General features: G+C 32.4%; 2 protein-coding genes across 2 annotated transcripts in view; one reads left to right on the forward strand and one right to left on the reverse strand.

The window, feature by feature from the left end:
- Nucleotides 1-15,883, forward strand: part of LOC132944730 (uncharacterized) — a 163,646-nt gene that overhangs the window by 101,368 nt on the left and 46,395 nt on the right. The window lies entirely within an intron of this gene.
- On the reverse strand, nt 6,355-7,460 carry LOC132945768 (uncharacterized). Its single transcript, XM_061015528.1, has 3 exons — nt 6,733-7,460; nt 6,613-6,675; nt 6,355-6,553 (listed from the first exon to the last, which is right to left on the reverse strand). Exons 1-3 carry the CDS (start codon nt 7,438-7,440, stop codon nt 6,374-6,376), a joined length of 951 nt encoding a protein of 316 aa, XP_060871511.1. The 5' UTR covers nt 7,441-7,460; the 3' UTR covers nt 6,355-6,373.

Consider the following 15,883-nt stretch of genomic DNA (forward strand, 5'->3'; position numbering starts at 1 on the left):
GACATCACCATATTCTATTGATAGATTATGATAGTTACGTTCCAACCACTTATTAGTTGTTCGACTCTTATTGTCCTGCTTAGATTTAGAATTTTTAAAAATCCAATGTTGGCTTGCCCATGATTCTGTGTCTACAATAGACATTTCTTTAATCATGTATTTATTATCCATTCCAAGAACACATTGTATATCGATGATGGCTGAAGACATTATGGCTTGTCTTTATAATAAGTTTCTATAGTGTTAAGACGGCTCAGTATAGCTGGTATACTTTCTTTGATATATTGTGATGATACTTCACCTCTTGTCATATGCTCTGTAATCTCTATGCACGTTAATTCTAACTTTTTTGTTTGTTCTTGTTGTATATTAACGGATTTTTGATTTTCTTCAAGTAAATGTTCGATTTTATCTAATTTAGACGAAAACGATTTGATTGTCTTTTCAAGATTTGTCACAAATTTATTTGTTTCACCAGCCTGAGAACTTCCGAACACGTCCATGCCTATAGCTCGACTGACACTATTTTCTAATGTCTATCGTATTTATCCAACTATTGTGTGAATTATCGAACCCTAACCATTTTACAAACATTTGGTTTCCCTTCTTACGAATAATTTTTTCGACTAAATAATCATTTGGGTAAATGGTTTTCTGAATTTCCTCAGAGTAGAAACAGCCTGCAATCGGTTTTCCAGTATAATCTTGTAGTTGATAAGTAGTAGGAAAAGTTTTATTTATTTTTATAATTTTAAATATTTCTGTGGACCAGCTCGGTAAATAACCTTTTGCAAATACCCCTTTATACGTGCTTATCCTTACATTATCACCGATGTTAAATTTAATCTTTACATTTTTAATTTGACGTTGCTTTAATTTCACTGAAGAAGGATTTGCATCAGCTTGTATAGGCGTCATACCTATTGTTCTATGTTTTGAATTGTTATATTCGTTAATCAGAGATTGTAAAATGGAAACCCATTCATGTGATCCTCGTGCAGTGAACTCTCTATACATTTTTCCTTTAATTGTCCTGTTCAGGCGTTCTGCTATGCACGCTTTCGTTGTACTATACGTTGAATATTTATGTATATTATGTTTCTTCATCAACGCGTCGAATGTCGTATTGTAAAATTCTTTTCCGTTATCGACTTGTAAAAGTTTTGGTGACCGATCAAGTAATATTGTAGCCATAGCGCTAGTAACCTCTTTCCCTGATTTACTCTTTAACGGTTTCGCCCAAGAAAGTTTTGTAAATGCATCAATTACAACCAGGAAATATTTGTAACCACCATTAATCTTTGAATAAGGAATCATTTCGACCAAGTCGGCCTGCCATAGATCGTTTTTTCCATACACATTAACTCTTCGCCTCGTATAATTTTTTCTGGCTGGTTTGTGTAGTTCGAAAGCGATGTCACGTTTAGACATTTGGAATTCGTTTTATCAAACCCGCTTCATACAATTCTTCATAAATTGAAAGTATTTCGTTGGAAAGCCCTGTATTACCAGCAGCTTGAGAAGCTAAAAGTAATCGTAAGCGATCGACTAGCTCATTAGGATCATTCCAGTACACTATACTTTTATTTTGTAGTTTCATAGATAACCCACTACCAGTTGGGAACAATGGTTTGATTATATCAGTGAATTTATTTCCACCTTTTTTAATTTTTTTCTCGTCTGATGTCAAATGTGCTGATGTCTGAATTAATATGCGCTTATACGCGTCTAGGTCGTCTGTGGTATAGATTTTCGGAGTTTTCGAGATTATTAAACTAACAAGCCCTTGTGTTAACGGGTATGATATATCTTCAATAATTAATGTATTTCCGTCAAGTTTAATTTCTTTTTTACCCAAATATGCGTCCCCGTTCGATCGTAATTTAGGACCGTACGTTTTGTCTATGCTGTATGAATCCAACAACTCGTTTATTTTAAAAACTCTAGAATTTTCTGTATTATTTTCTGTATTATTTTCTTCAATATTTCGAACACTTATGTCCCGAGGTTGTGATGTCGAATTATGAATATCGTTTAATGGTTCGATAATCGGCTTTAATGTTTCTGTTACTATTGAATGAATATCAGCTTTTCCGTGTTTTAATGCAGTGTACTTGCGTTTAATATTTTCTTTGGCTTTAATTAATTCACCGAGTACTTCGTCGTTAGGCGACATATTTACGAATGAAGTGTTTTTATAAAAAACACCAGTTTATATAACGACGAACGTATCGAATCCGTAACGATATCGTCCATTATCGCGTTCACAGTCTTTGTTTATGACGATAAACTCAAATCTCCCTTTACGCCAGCATGAAGTACAAAAGTCTTTAAACTCTGTATATGACATATCACCAGAGCAATGTTCCATGTAAACGTGCTTTAAATTTGTATCATCTTGATTAAATAGTACAATAAAATTAGCGTTGTCGCGCAAAAGTTGTTTAGGCACTTTTGAATAACTCTGAGCTAAATAGAAAACATCTATTAAATTATGTCGACCTCTGGAAAAGTAAGTTCTAGCAATCTTTTGGTTTTCAGTTATAATATCGTCGAAAATAAACACAGAGTTTGGTAAAGCTTTTTCAGGTTCAATAACTTGATCGTTTTCGTAGAACGTGAATAATTGTATTTCAGCAATGTCTGATAAAATATCACTCAATAATTTATATTTCGGTTGATCCAATGTTTTCGAATATATGTAAACGTTGTTAAATCGTACGCCGTTTATATGTGTTAATAATGTGAATATTAAATTAGTTTTCCCACAACCCGATGGACCTACGATAAGTGATCTTATCGTATTAGGTAGAAGCGTTCCATGTCTTTGTTTTTTATACGAAGTAGGTGGGTCCACATTTTCAACTGTGAGTTGTATATCTTGTTTAAGGAATTTCATTTTTTAAATAAATATCTATGTAACACAGTAAACTTGATCAGTACACGATGTCACTCGCTCGAAGGAGGTACAACAATAAAGGCGCTGGTCTTATCAACACGCTTATAAACAAATTACCATTAGAGCTTCACGTACCTGGTGAGATCATAATATGCGTATATTATATTAGTTATAATAATAATAATATTTCTCTCTAGGTTATCAATATTGTGGTCCTGGTACAAATTTAAAAAAACGTTTAGCTCGCGGAGATAAAGGAATAAACCCTTTAGACACTGCGTGTAGAGACCACGATATTGCATACGATCGTAGTAACTCTATCACAGATCGTAACCAGGCTGACTATATATTAGAGCAGCGAGCCTGGGATAGGTTCAAGTCTAAAGATTCTAGTTTAAAAGAAAAAGCTGTAGCTTGGGGCGTGACTACCGCTATGAAAGCAAAACGTAAAATCGGTGCTGGATGTGGGTTTAAAGCAGCCATCAGAGCAGCTAAAAACGTTATAAAGAGAAATGTTGGTGAAAAAAACCTTAAGAAATTAAGTAAAAAGTGTATAACCATCGCACGAAAAACATTCAAAAATAAAAAAACTAAAATTCCAAGGATTATAACAATTCCAAAAAAGGGCGGGGTGCTACCACTGATTCCAATTTTTGCTGGTTTATCAGCACTCGGAGCATTGACTGGTGGTGTTGCCAACGTTGTGAAGATGGCTAGTGAATTTAAAAGAAATTCGAAATCTCATTTGGGCGGCGGATTATACGTCGCGCCGTATAAAGGCAACTCGTATAAAATCACACCATATAAAAGTGGTGGTGGTTCAAAAACAAGAAAAACTAAAAAAAACTAATAACTACGTTACCCAGAAGAGCGCTGTATGATTTTGAACTTATAAAAATCGCTCGTTTGATTAAAATACCTCATTTCGTCGGCGTGTTTACTCGAGACAGGTTACCTGTTCGTCGTAAACGAATAGAATCAGCGATTGTTAACTTGGATACAGAAAATGGTACAGGTACTCACTGGGTAGCGTATAAGAAAATCGGAAAACAAGTACAATATTACGATAGTTTTGGAAATCTACCACCTCCTTTAGAAGTACAAAAATATTTTCACGGATGCAATATCGATTTCAATTATAGCAGAGAACAGAAATATAATACTACAAACTGTGGACACTTGTGTTTAAAATTTTTATCATGTACACGATAACATTAAACGGGAACTCGAGCGAATTGTCATGTGACATTTTTCCACCGTTGGAAGTAGAAAGCACAGCACAAATATGCCTTTTGAGCTTACAAACAAATAATTCGATACCTAACATTGAGCCTGGATGCAATACTATCGGTTTCCGAAATTTCATCGGACAGAACGAAAACATAGTTATTCCTACGGGGACGTATGAGTTGGACCAATTGGAGAGTATTATACAAAAAATGTTACCAGACTCTGTCCCCTGGTTTGAATTAAAAGCAAACAGTAGAACATTAAAGTGTATTATGTCGTGTAGTCACGATGTAGACCTCTCAGTTGAAAATAGTGTAGCCAAATTATTAGGATTTAAAAAGGGTGTATACACCACTGGATCTAGTTACGAATCGGAAAATATAGTTAATATTATGAAAATAAACTGTATAAAAGTAGAGTGTAACTTGATTACCGGTTCATTCTGTGATGGAACACCGAGCCAGACTATACATGAGCTGTATCCATCTGTACCTGCAGGGTATAAAATCGTTGAAATACCTAGACATCTAGTTTTTTATGCGCTCAACACGAGATCAGTATCTAGAGTGAATATCGTGCTAAAAGACCAGAACGAATGTTTAATTAATCTGCGTGGTGAGCCGATAACAGTTCGTTTACAAATAGTGCGCGGATATGGCGCTCAAGTTTAATATAAAAACCGGTACAATCAAAAAACCTGTCAGTTTACCGTCTGCCGTCAAGAAGTCGACATCTATATCGAAATCGAAAAAAACTATTTCCAAACCGAAAAATACCAAGCTCACGAAAAATAATTTAAATTTTCTCCGTTCGTTGCAAGTTTAATCATGGATGACTCGTATTTAGACGTTACGGCCGACTATGTCGACGAGTGTAAAATAACACAAATGGATTATCATTCGTTCACCCCGTACTCAAACATGTCTTTATCAAATAACGATGAAATCAGGATAAGTATTTTAAATATGGATTCATACACTTTACCGTGTGAAAGTTATATTTACATCGAGGGGAAAGTAAATAAACCTACCGATGCTGCTGGAGATGTTCGTTTTTCGAATAATGGATTAGCATTTTTATTCTCTGAAATGCGATATGAAATAAACGGAATAGAAATACAAAAATTAAAAACACCTGGAGTTTCGTCTTGTTTGAAAGCCTACTGTTCGTATACTCCAAACGATTTAAATACGTTGGAGAACGCCGCCTGGGATTCAGCGATGGATAGTGAAGATAATAAAAACTTTATGAGTAACAATGTATTTGCCGGGTGTATCCCTCTAAAACATTTATTCGGATTTTGCGAAGACTATAAAAAAATATTACTCAATTGTAATCAACAACTGATTTTAAATCGTGCATCTACCGACCTGGATGCGATACATGTTGTTGGGGAGGGCGCAACTGCATCCGTTGAAAAAAATAAAAAAATTACGATTGAACTTACTAAGGTGACTTGGAAGATGCCTATTATCAGAGTTAGTGATAGAGAAAAATTAAGGCTGATAAAAGTAATAGATTCACATAGAACACTATCGTGTGCGTTCAGAACTTGGGACCTGTGTGAATATCCGATACTTCCTAGAAATACTTCTCATTCGTGGACGGTAAAGTCCAGCAGCTTGCTAGAAAAACCGAGATTTATACTGTTTGGATTACAAACAAATCGAAAAAAAAATATTGAAATCGATGCTGGACGATTCGATCACTGTCAACTAAAAAACCTTAAGGTTCACTTAAATTCTCAAGTGTATCCATATGAAGACTTTCGCGCTGATTTTAAAAATAATACAACTAGTATTTTGTATAAGGCCTATACAGATTTTCAAAAATCGTATTATGAGAGAGACTATTGCGAACCATTATTATCAAAACATATTTATCAAAACTATGTTCCGATCATCGTTGTCGATTTATCACGTCAAAACGACAATGTAAAGTCGTCGACCGTAGATCTACGTATTGAATTTGAAACGGATACAGTTATACCAGAAAAGACTGCAGCATATTGCTTAATATTACATGACCAGATTATAACTTATAACCCGTTTAGTGGTGATGTTAGAAAATTATAAAAATGTACATTATTTTTTTTTTTTTTTTTTAATATATATGAATGTATTATATATATATATTGTAACCTTATATAATAAAACCTTATGACTAATAAATAAAAAGACTTGTTTTTTAAATATCACGGTTGTTTTTTTATTTTACACAAAAATTACAATAGTACAAATAAAATTAGTTATATATATACTGTGGTCCAAATGGTCCATCGTTTTCGGTGAAGCTCTCCTGTGTGGGTAGAGAATACTGCATGTTTTCGACGGGGCTCTCCTGTGTGGGTAGAGAATACTCCATGTTTTCGACGTGGCTCTCTTGTGTCGGTGGAGATAAGGGCGAGATTAATGGCAGATTTTCCTAAAAATATTTAAAATTAAAATATGTTTTGTGGGTTAAATTTAAAAACTGTTTATTACCTGTCCATATAAACTGTTAAACGATGGCGGAGAATAAACTAATGAACACTGACCATTGTATCCCTGTAAAAATTAAATTTATTAACATAACATAATAATGATAATATAATATATTCGTACCTCATCTTTTTCCAATTTTTCCATCCATTTTTGAACGATACAATCAGTTGCATATAATTTTAACTGACTTGTGAAAATGTAGTCGTTCTCACCAATAACGTGTATTGAAATGAAATCATTATTGACGTTTCTCACACGGTTTCTCATTATTTCGAGTGTCGAGTGTTTTAACATCGAGTTTGTTTTTAAGAATGAGGCGATTAGATCAATTTGATGTATTACAATTGGTTTAATTATAATAGATTTTCTATCGATGATCTCAGAAATGGTAGATTCTAAATCTTGCAAGAGTAATAGGTCGGTACGATTTAACAAAACACGACAACCGTCTTGAATTTTTGATTCTATAACGAGTGTGTTCTCCGATTGATACACCATACTAGATAATGAAATTGAGTCTGTCTCCAAAAATAATTTTCGTTTATATTTTTCTGGTTGATCGAGTATGAACGATAGAATGTTTCCCATAAGTCTGAATATTCGATTTAGAAAGTCGACAGGAATATTTACATAACGTGAAGCTGTTATAATATGTATCCTGGTATTGAATTCATCGGTAGGGTCTAGTCCAATGTTTAAAAACTTACGAGCCGCGAAATCGATAGTTAAATTACTACAATCGATGAGATTAGCTGGCGGTGATGGTGGAGTATATTTAAAAGGCTTCTTCTTCCAAATATTAGCCATATTTGCAACTGGTCCAGCCATATTTATTTTAAACACCGAAAAATTATTTTATTTTAAACGCCGAAAAATTATTTTATTTTAAACACCGAAAAAATATTTTAAACACCGAAAAATTATTTTATTTTTAAAACGAGATGAACGCACGGACAGAGTAGACACTCGGGTGGATGTAGAGCGACTGATTTTATTTTATGGTATTTAACGTATACATTGAATATCATTTGGAGGGAGGAACATCTACATGTCCCTGCAGGGATGTTGCATGCAGCTACATGTCCGTTAACGCTTACAATTGATTGACTATAGGAGGGTTAGTTGCCATATGTTCGTTAAGGCTGTCGACGTTTACAAACAGATATGTATATATTTTAATAATTTTGGGAATATAATATTTAAAGTGGAGAACAATATTACATATATATTAAAATAATGCGATAACGCAGCTATACATTCGTTGGCGGTATATTATTACAAGTTAAGGGTATATGTGATAACGTAGATATGATATACACTCGTTGGCGGTATATTTTATTACAAAATAAGGGTATATGTGATAACGTAGATATGATATACACTCGTTCACGGTATATTATTACAAGTTCGATAGGGGAAGAAGTAATGTGATAACGTATATATGATAACGCAGATATAAGTCATGCACGTTGACGGTATATTATTATTACAAAATAAGGGTATATGTGATAACGTAGATATGATATACACTCGTTCACGGTATATTATTACAAGTTCGATAGGGGAAGAAGTAATGTGATAACGTAGATATGATAACGCAGATGTGATAACGCAGATATAAGTCATGCACGTTGGCGACATATTTTATTACAAGTTAAATAAGGCTAGTTATCAATGATAAGTATATGTAACGGGGTGGCGCAGTGGTACGGTGATCGCTCATCAACCAACGGGTCCGGGTTCGAATCCCAGTCCGGGAAAAAAAAATTTTTAAATTATTTTCCCCGGGCGGCGGCCATATGGGAAGCGGTAGCGGCGAGGGGCGGGGGGTATCTCGCGCACGTGCGCGACCGGTGGTGGAATCAGCCGTCGGCGGCGGAATCAGCAGAGGGTCTGGAACCGGGTGTCGGGGATCAGCAAGGCGGTATAGGGAAACGCCTGCAGGATCAGGTTTTGGAACTGTCTTTTTTATCCTACTGACGTCGTCCCTGGTACTATCGGTATAAGAAGTTCAAATGTTTAAAATCCTCAATAACTTCATGAACGGTCCCCCAGGTGTGTAGTTAATCGCTATAAGTTACTTGAACAGTTGACGCACATCAGGATCAATAATATGGTTATAGACAAAGTTTCTAATGTATACACAACGCGTAACCGTCAAAATAAACGGTCACGAATGGACTGCGAATATTTGATAAATATATTATATTTTATATGAGCATATAATTATATCGTACGAACACTGTAGAGTTTAATACATTTTAATCGTTGAATTTCATTCCTAACTATATATTTAGTTATCTGTAGTAGGTATTTATACTTCGTTGAAAAGTATATGCAAAAATTGTTTGCAGCTGAATATACATATTTTATTTCACGTTTAAATTTGTTTTCCCGCACGACAGCAAAAACCGTGTTCCTTATATTGTTCATATAGCTGTCAAGTGTGCAAGTAAACATTCAAGTATAACAAAAACATACGTTAACGCTGTTTCATTTTTTTCTTTTTTTTTTTTTTGTAAAAGCTCGAAACGTCAAACACCATGGACAGATTTTCGTTTTAATTACACGTAAGCAAAAACGCCGTAACCGAAAAGTTGAATTAAAGTTAACCATTCGCGTTTTTGCTTATTTATTTTCATTATGAAATGCAACTATTAAAACTTTTCCAAAACAAAAAGAAAATCAGGTTAAGTAGAGTAGAATTTTTTACTGTATGAATAATATTATTATGTTTCAAAATGTTTAAAATACATTTTTAATCAGACATTTGAATGGATATTTTATTAAAAAAAAGTGTTACCGGGAATGTTGTATATTAAAATATCATATCAGTGGTCTCGTCTATACTTTTAAATTAATCCAAATTACTTATCAAGATGCGTTTATTATTTGACCCGTTTATATAATATATTATATTGATTTAAGAAAACTTTAGGCGCGTACTAAATCGCAAAATCGTTACCTACCATTACTCGACCACACCTATTAACACACGAAAGAAAAGTTTTATAACTTTGTGCTACGTTCACTCTTATAATATTATCTCGTTACTGTTCATTTGACACATAAGTACAACTAATAGTATTCAAGGTCACGATGGTCCAAACGAGAACAATATTATGTTCATGAATAATCATAATAAACTAGAATAATCTTAAGATTGGTAACTTTTGTTCTCAAACGTACAAACAATAATACCATTCGACTTTTACCGGTATTGTTTAGTATCGTAATCTTACATGTTTTAAAACTTTGTTAGACAATTAAGTACAATTATTACGGAAACAAAACAAAGCATACCATAAAAAAAATAGTTAGATACTACATACCTATTTTAACTACTAACAACCACACTAAATATTAATACTTTATTCCATATTTTACAATAAGTAGAAACCGAAAGTTTGATAAAGTAATTTTTTAAGATTTCATAACACATCCATAAGATATTATTAAAATTGGCAAAAATACTGTATAGCATCAGTCTTGATTCGGTCTTACCTGTGATAGTGATGAGTACAAAATATGAAAACTTATTTCATTATATTATTTTATTTGTATTTAGCAAATATTTTCTTAAACGCTAAATAATATAACCAAAGTCATGATTTTTTTTTTTTAAATGATGTTGTCTAACTTGAACAAATCAAATAAAAAATATAATAAGTAATAACTACGATCGATTATTTATAAGATTATGCATATTTTAAAAAAAATTACGCGAAAAGTTGGAATCTAATTTAAATAAATACACCAGTGTAAAACCAATTAGACCAGTTCTAAATCAATTATGATTTTAAGATTATTACAGTTTATCAATTTTGTAGGAATACATTGAACAAATGATAGGTGGACAATAGTAATTTATACCAGCAGAGATAATAATAAGTAAACTTGAATGAACCACTCAATCAGAGCTGATATAAAATTAAATCAAATTTTCATACCTGACATAAATTCAATTTGTATTATTGAAATATGGAATAATATATTTGTATATTATGAATAAGTAAAGCGAAATATATGTGCCACATCTATCTTTTAAACTGCTTGAAGCGATTTTGGGTTTTGTCCAATTGGTTTTCCAGATGACCTCTCATAGCCAATATTCCGAATAATATTACGAGTTACAACTGGCTGATTTTATTTATTTCCCTTCAATGACTTTTTTTATTTTTAATTTAGTTTTTTTTTCTCGTTTCTTGAGTTACATTTTTTTATTAAAAAACAAAACAAAAAAAAAATTGATTTTACGATTTATGAATTTTTTTTTTAATGAATATTTTTAGAATAGTGTTTAGCAGATTGTACCAGATTGCACGTCGAAATCATCAAAACCATCATATTATTATTTCTGTAAAAATCCGTAAAAAATTACTAAATTCATTACAAAAATATTATATCAATTGCAGACTTTGAAATGTGTTGTGTCGTCAAAAATTTTAAACAAAAGAACACTCGAGTGATAAAAAAAAAAATAAAAACTTATTTATTCAGTGGCACTATTTATATTTATTCAAATATCGATAAATGATATACGCAATGTTTGGAGAAATGTACGGCGGTCAACGCGTTTAAGTCTATATATTATAGTGATGTGATTTTAATTGAATCTAACTTTTTGATGTTTTAAAGACGGACATTTCGATGTTCGGACGAGTCGATTCTATATTATAGACTAAACGTGTATCGTTGGTTTGGTTTGGTTGTGCCTGTTAAACCTGTATGTTCTATGGACTTGCCAACAACCTCATACGCATTAGGCTTATGCTGTTCGATGAGTAAGCACATTCGTCTTTTTAGAATTATTACTGTATTTTCAATGGGCCGTACAACTTTATTATGTCAATAGTTATTAAGTTTCACATCCAGATAACAACACAAAACAAATAAATTGAACATTTCTGAAATTGATGAATGGCATAATGCACGTTTCAACATATACTGGGCAAATAGATTGTATTTGGTAATAACAGATAACAAAATATCCATTATGAGTTCGTTGTTCCCGATATACAGCACACCGTGTAACAAATACCTTTATTAATATTTACACAATTGTTATTATTATTTATTTATGACCATATTCTACATTTTTTGAATGTAACGAGTCGTGCCTATTTAATTTTTTTTTTTTTTAATAACCCGAATTTTTCATTAACTACTATAATTTTTTTAGTAAATTTCATCGTTTTAAATAATAATATATTATGTTATGACTGTATAAACAATTATGTAAATGTTAGAAATTCGTAACACATAAAATTACAATGTGTCTTGTGAGTTGTTCATAGTATTATGGAACATTATAGCAGTCGGCTAGTCAAATAAAATAACGATAGTCTATGAGCTAAGATTATTTCTACTTATCTTAATATGAATGAAAATTAATTCGAATATTTTAGTTTAAAATACGATACTGTTAAAACATATATGTATAAACAATAGTTAATGCATTAAATTGTTTGATACATTTTATATTTACTATTTTTTTTTTTTTTTAAATGTTTCGTTTTATTTAATTGTTTATCATGTACTTTCTTTTATCTATGTGTTGACTTTGAGTTTAGTCCAAATAAATAGAGGGAAATTCTAGCATAGCATGCATCGTCATATATTTATATGCATGTATGTATGGTACGTGTTAACCATTTAGTAAAAATGTAAGTTAATAAGTTAATATTTTTAAACCTGAACAATAACATTTATATACATATCATAGTTGTTAAAATTATGAAAGACATGAACAATATTATTATTGTGTGGGTGGGTATCATAAATTTAAATTAAAAATCATTAACATGTCACAAATTATATTGAAATTAACTGTGACATTTTATAATAACAACTTAAATTGGTGTTAATAATTGTACAGTTAGTTTTGAAAACCACCCGGAGGGCTTTCATGCAATTGAATTATTGGTTTGTGTAACAAGTAAGGTCATTTACTCATCCTACAAATACAATTATTCAAAACAGTTTGAATCAAATTTTTGAATAATTAATTCGTACATTTAATCAATTCAATACATTTCGAATGCTTCGATCAAATTATGCATAATTATTAATTATTTCGGCGCAATTGTATGGTAACACCTTGAAAGAGTTATTGTACCTTAACTAACATCAGTATCATATAATTATTGAATACAACGAGAGTAAATGTCTTTTTTCTTGTTTTAAATTTGGAAAGCATATTTTATAATATTTCTAACCGACAAAATAATAATAATAATAATAATAGTTTTAGTGATGTTGTAAAAATAAAAGGGATGTTAATAGATGTTAATAGCAAAATAAATTGACACATTAAAACGAAACATTTTGACAATCTTAACAGAGATTCAAGCGGGCACTGAGAAATGTTTTTAGCTTTTATCATAACAATTTTGCAGAAGAAAACACTACAGTTCTGCGAATCTACGATACACCGGGAATACTTGGAAATGCACAACACTGGGGTTGTGTTTCGTACTGCGAATCGTCCTTAGTGATTCTTTTGGCGTATATATAAATGTTAAAGGACACATTTTATAAGCACATACATCAGGACTTTTGGGTCGTATAAATCTGTATAGCTGAAAACGAGTATACAAGACATAGGTCGTTAGAGAAACCCGGCGTTTTCCCAGCTCCTCGACGGCCGAGGCCAAGGGGGTAACGCCGAGTGGCCGTGGACATTTGTGGGTCAATTCCTGTTGTCACACGAAGAACACGGAGGAATATAGAGTTTGCATGATAGAAAAAAAAAAAAAACGAAGAAGAAGAAAGAAAGAAAAAAGAAAAAAAAGGGACATTTGTCATGGGACTAGATTGAAATGTTTGTATTCAAAACGTGTCTCCTCTAAGAGTTTTTTATTTTTATTTTTCCCGAATCCCATCAAAGGGCTTACTCGGAGGACGAGCAGCAAATGCGTTTTAAATGGAAGAGGCTGCAGCTCTTTAGTTTTGCTGGTGCTCGGATATCCTTAATATTGTATTCCGTACGATTAAGTTGGTTTCAATGATGGCATATGTAGAGTACCAGAGTGTATATTATTATGGACAACGGTTTAGGGATAAGACGGTCGTCGTTGTGGTAAATGATCTGCGAACATACAAAGAACAAATGCACAACAAAATCGTTTGTTGAACTACCTACAACTGTAAACACTAAGTACACGTGTTTAAACGATGTATTTTGTCTAACTATATTACTAGTATATTACAAGTACTGGTTTAGCACGTATTAGTTATCGCGTGTCTCATAGATATATTATGTACAATTATTAATTATTATTATATTTCTACTGTTTTTTAGTAGGAAAATGATGAAGACGATTCAGAGTACCAGAGTGTATATTATTATGGACAACGGTTTAGGGATAAGACGGTCGTCGTTGTGGTAAATGATCTGCGAACATACAAAGAACAAATGCACAGCAAAATCGTTTGTTGAACTACCTACAAAACTGTAAACACTAAGTACACGTGTTTAAACGATGTATTTTGTCTAACTATATTACTAGTATATTACAAGTACTGGTTTAGCACGTATTAGTTATCGCGTGTCTTATAAATATATAAATGTACAATTATTAATTATTATTATATTTCTACTGTTTTTAGTAGGAAAATAATGAAGACGATTCAGAGCGAGGTATAATTTAGATTTTAAATTCAAAAAACAACTGCCTAGTTTTTTTTTAATTATTAGATATTAAAAAATAATATCTACAAGACGAAATATTTAAAAAAAACATAGAAAGTATTGGAATACTAAAATGTTTTCAAAAAAATATAAAATGTCAAAAAAAGTATAATCTCAAAAGAAATTTTTTTTTTTACATATTAAATTGTAGTGTTAGAAGTATAGCTACAGATAATAGTAATTTATAGAAAATTAATAATTTGTTTTTAAAAAAACATACTATACATATATATGTACATAAAAAATGTATTTCTCACATTAGGAACCAATACAATATATTATCACTATATATTAATAATATATAGATAATAGTTAATTTAACATCATAGATATGACGTATTTATATACAATATATTATACACAAAGAGAGAGATGGTGAGGGACAAAGAGAATATAAGGGAGAGGAACGTATTTTGTTTGACTAAGTCAAAGTAAGCGAAACGCATTTCGAATTCAGCACGCACAGGTGCTTTTGCGATACGACCACAAAGTCCTACGAAAAAATCAGCTCGATCGAACAACTTTTACATCCGTTTAGTCCTCCGTAACTAACTTTTAGTCGTAACGCACAGGACGTGTCACATCTAAATCCGAGGTGTCTAATACGCTTGAAATATGACCCAGGATCTGAATCAGGTATCTACCGCCAACGGTTTATCCCTCAAACAACTTTTATCGTCCCCCATCTCCTCCTCGTCCTCACCACGTTTTACAACTCTCGTCTACCCGCCGCCACACTAACCATAGCTGCAAGTTCTCTGACCACAAGTAGGTATATACACACCGCTCCGCCGTCCTTATTTGCGTTTCTGAATACCCGCGTTTTCGGAGATGAAGAAAAATGTTCAAAGTTATGCCCGTCGACTTTAAGTATCCCTACATTTAATTGTAATATATCGTTTTGCCCGTTATTGTTGCGAGGGAATTAAAAAATAATGTTGTAATGAACCGCAAGCTTTGCGTTATAATTTAACGCCGAGCGGAAAAACGCGTAAAACAGTGTTTTTTCTTAACTACGCAGTAATAACATGCTGCATTTAACGCGAATATACCTTCATACCTGTTTTTAAACTATAACCACGTCCGTCATAACATTACCTGCGTTAGATTATCTGATATGAATGTAAAATATTATTTTGAATCTTTTAGCGCACTTCTATTATAATGCGACTTTACGCAGTTGCACTGGAATAAAAGTAACTATACCGACTATAAAACAGACCTAAACTGTAGTGTGCCACTGCAGTCGATATAATAAATAAATCGATCGTAACCAATAAGACAACCCGAACACATTGCGCGGCATAAACACATACCGATATATTATTTTTGAGTTATTAATATTACACAGTTTTTGTCTCCGCAATATTAGAAACGTAATAAGAGACAATTTTTATAAAGAGCTCAAAAAACTAAAACGTTTTGCTTAATGGCTTATAACCCGAACGACGATGTAGAGAAGATAAGGTGACACCACTCCCGTATCTTTCAATGGTACAATATCGACGCAAAAAATCGCGGCAGTTTGGTAGTTCAGAATTTAACACCAGAGTACGACCACACTCCGCTCGAAGGCTG

The sequence above is a fragment of the Metopolophium dirhodum genome, chromosome 5 (genome assembly GCF_019925205.1).
Source record: "Metopolophium dirhodum isolate CAU chromosome 5, ASM1992520v1, whole genome shotgun sequence".
NCBI classification, from domain to species: domain Eukaryota; kingdom Metazoa; phylum Arthropoda; class Insecta; order Hemiptera; family Aphididae; genus Metopolophium; species Metopolophium dirhodum.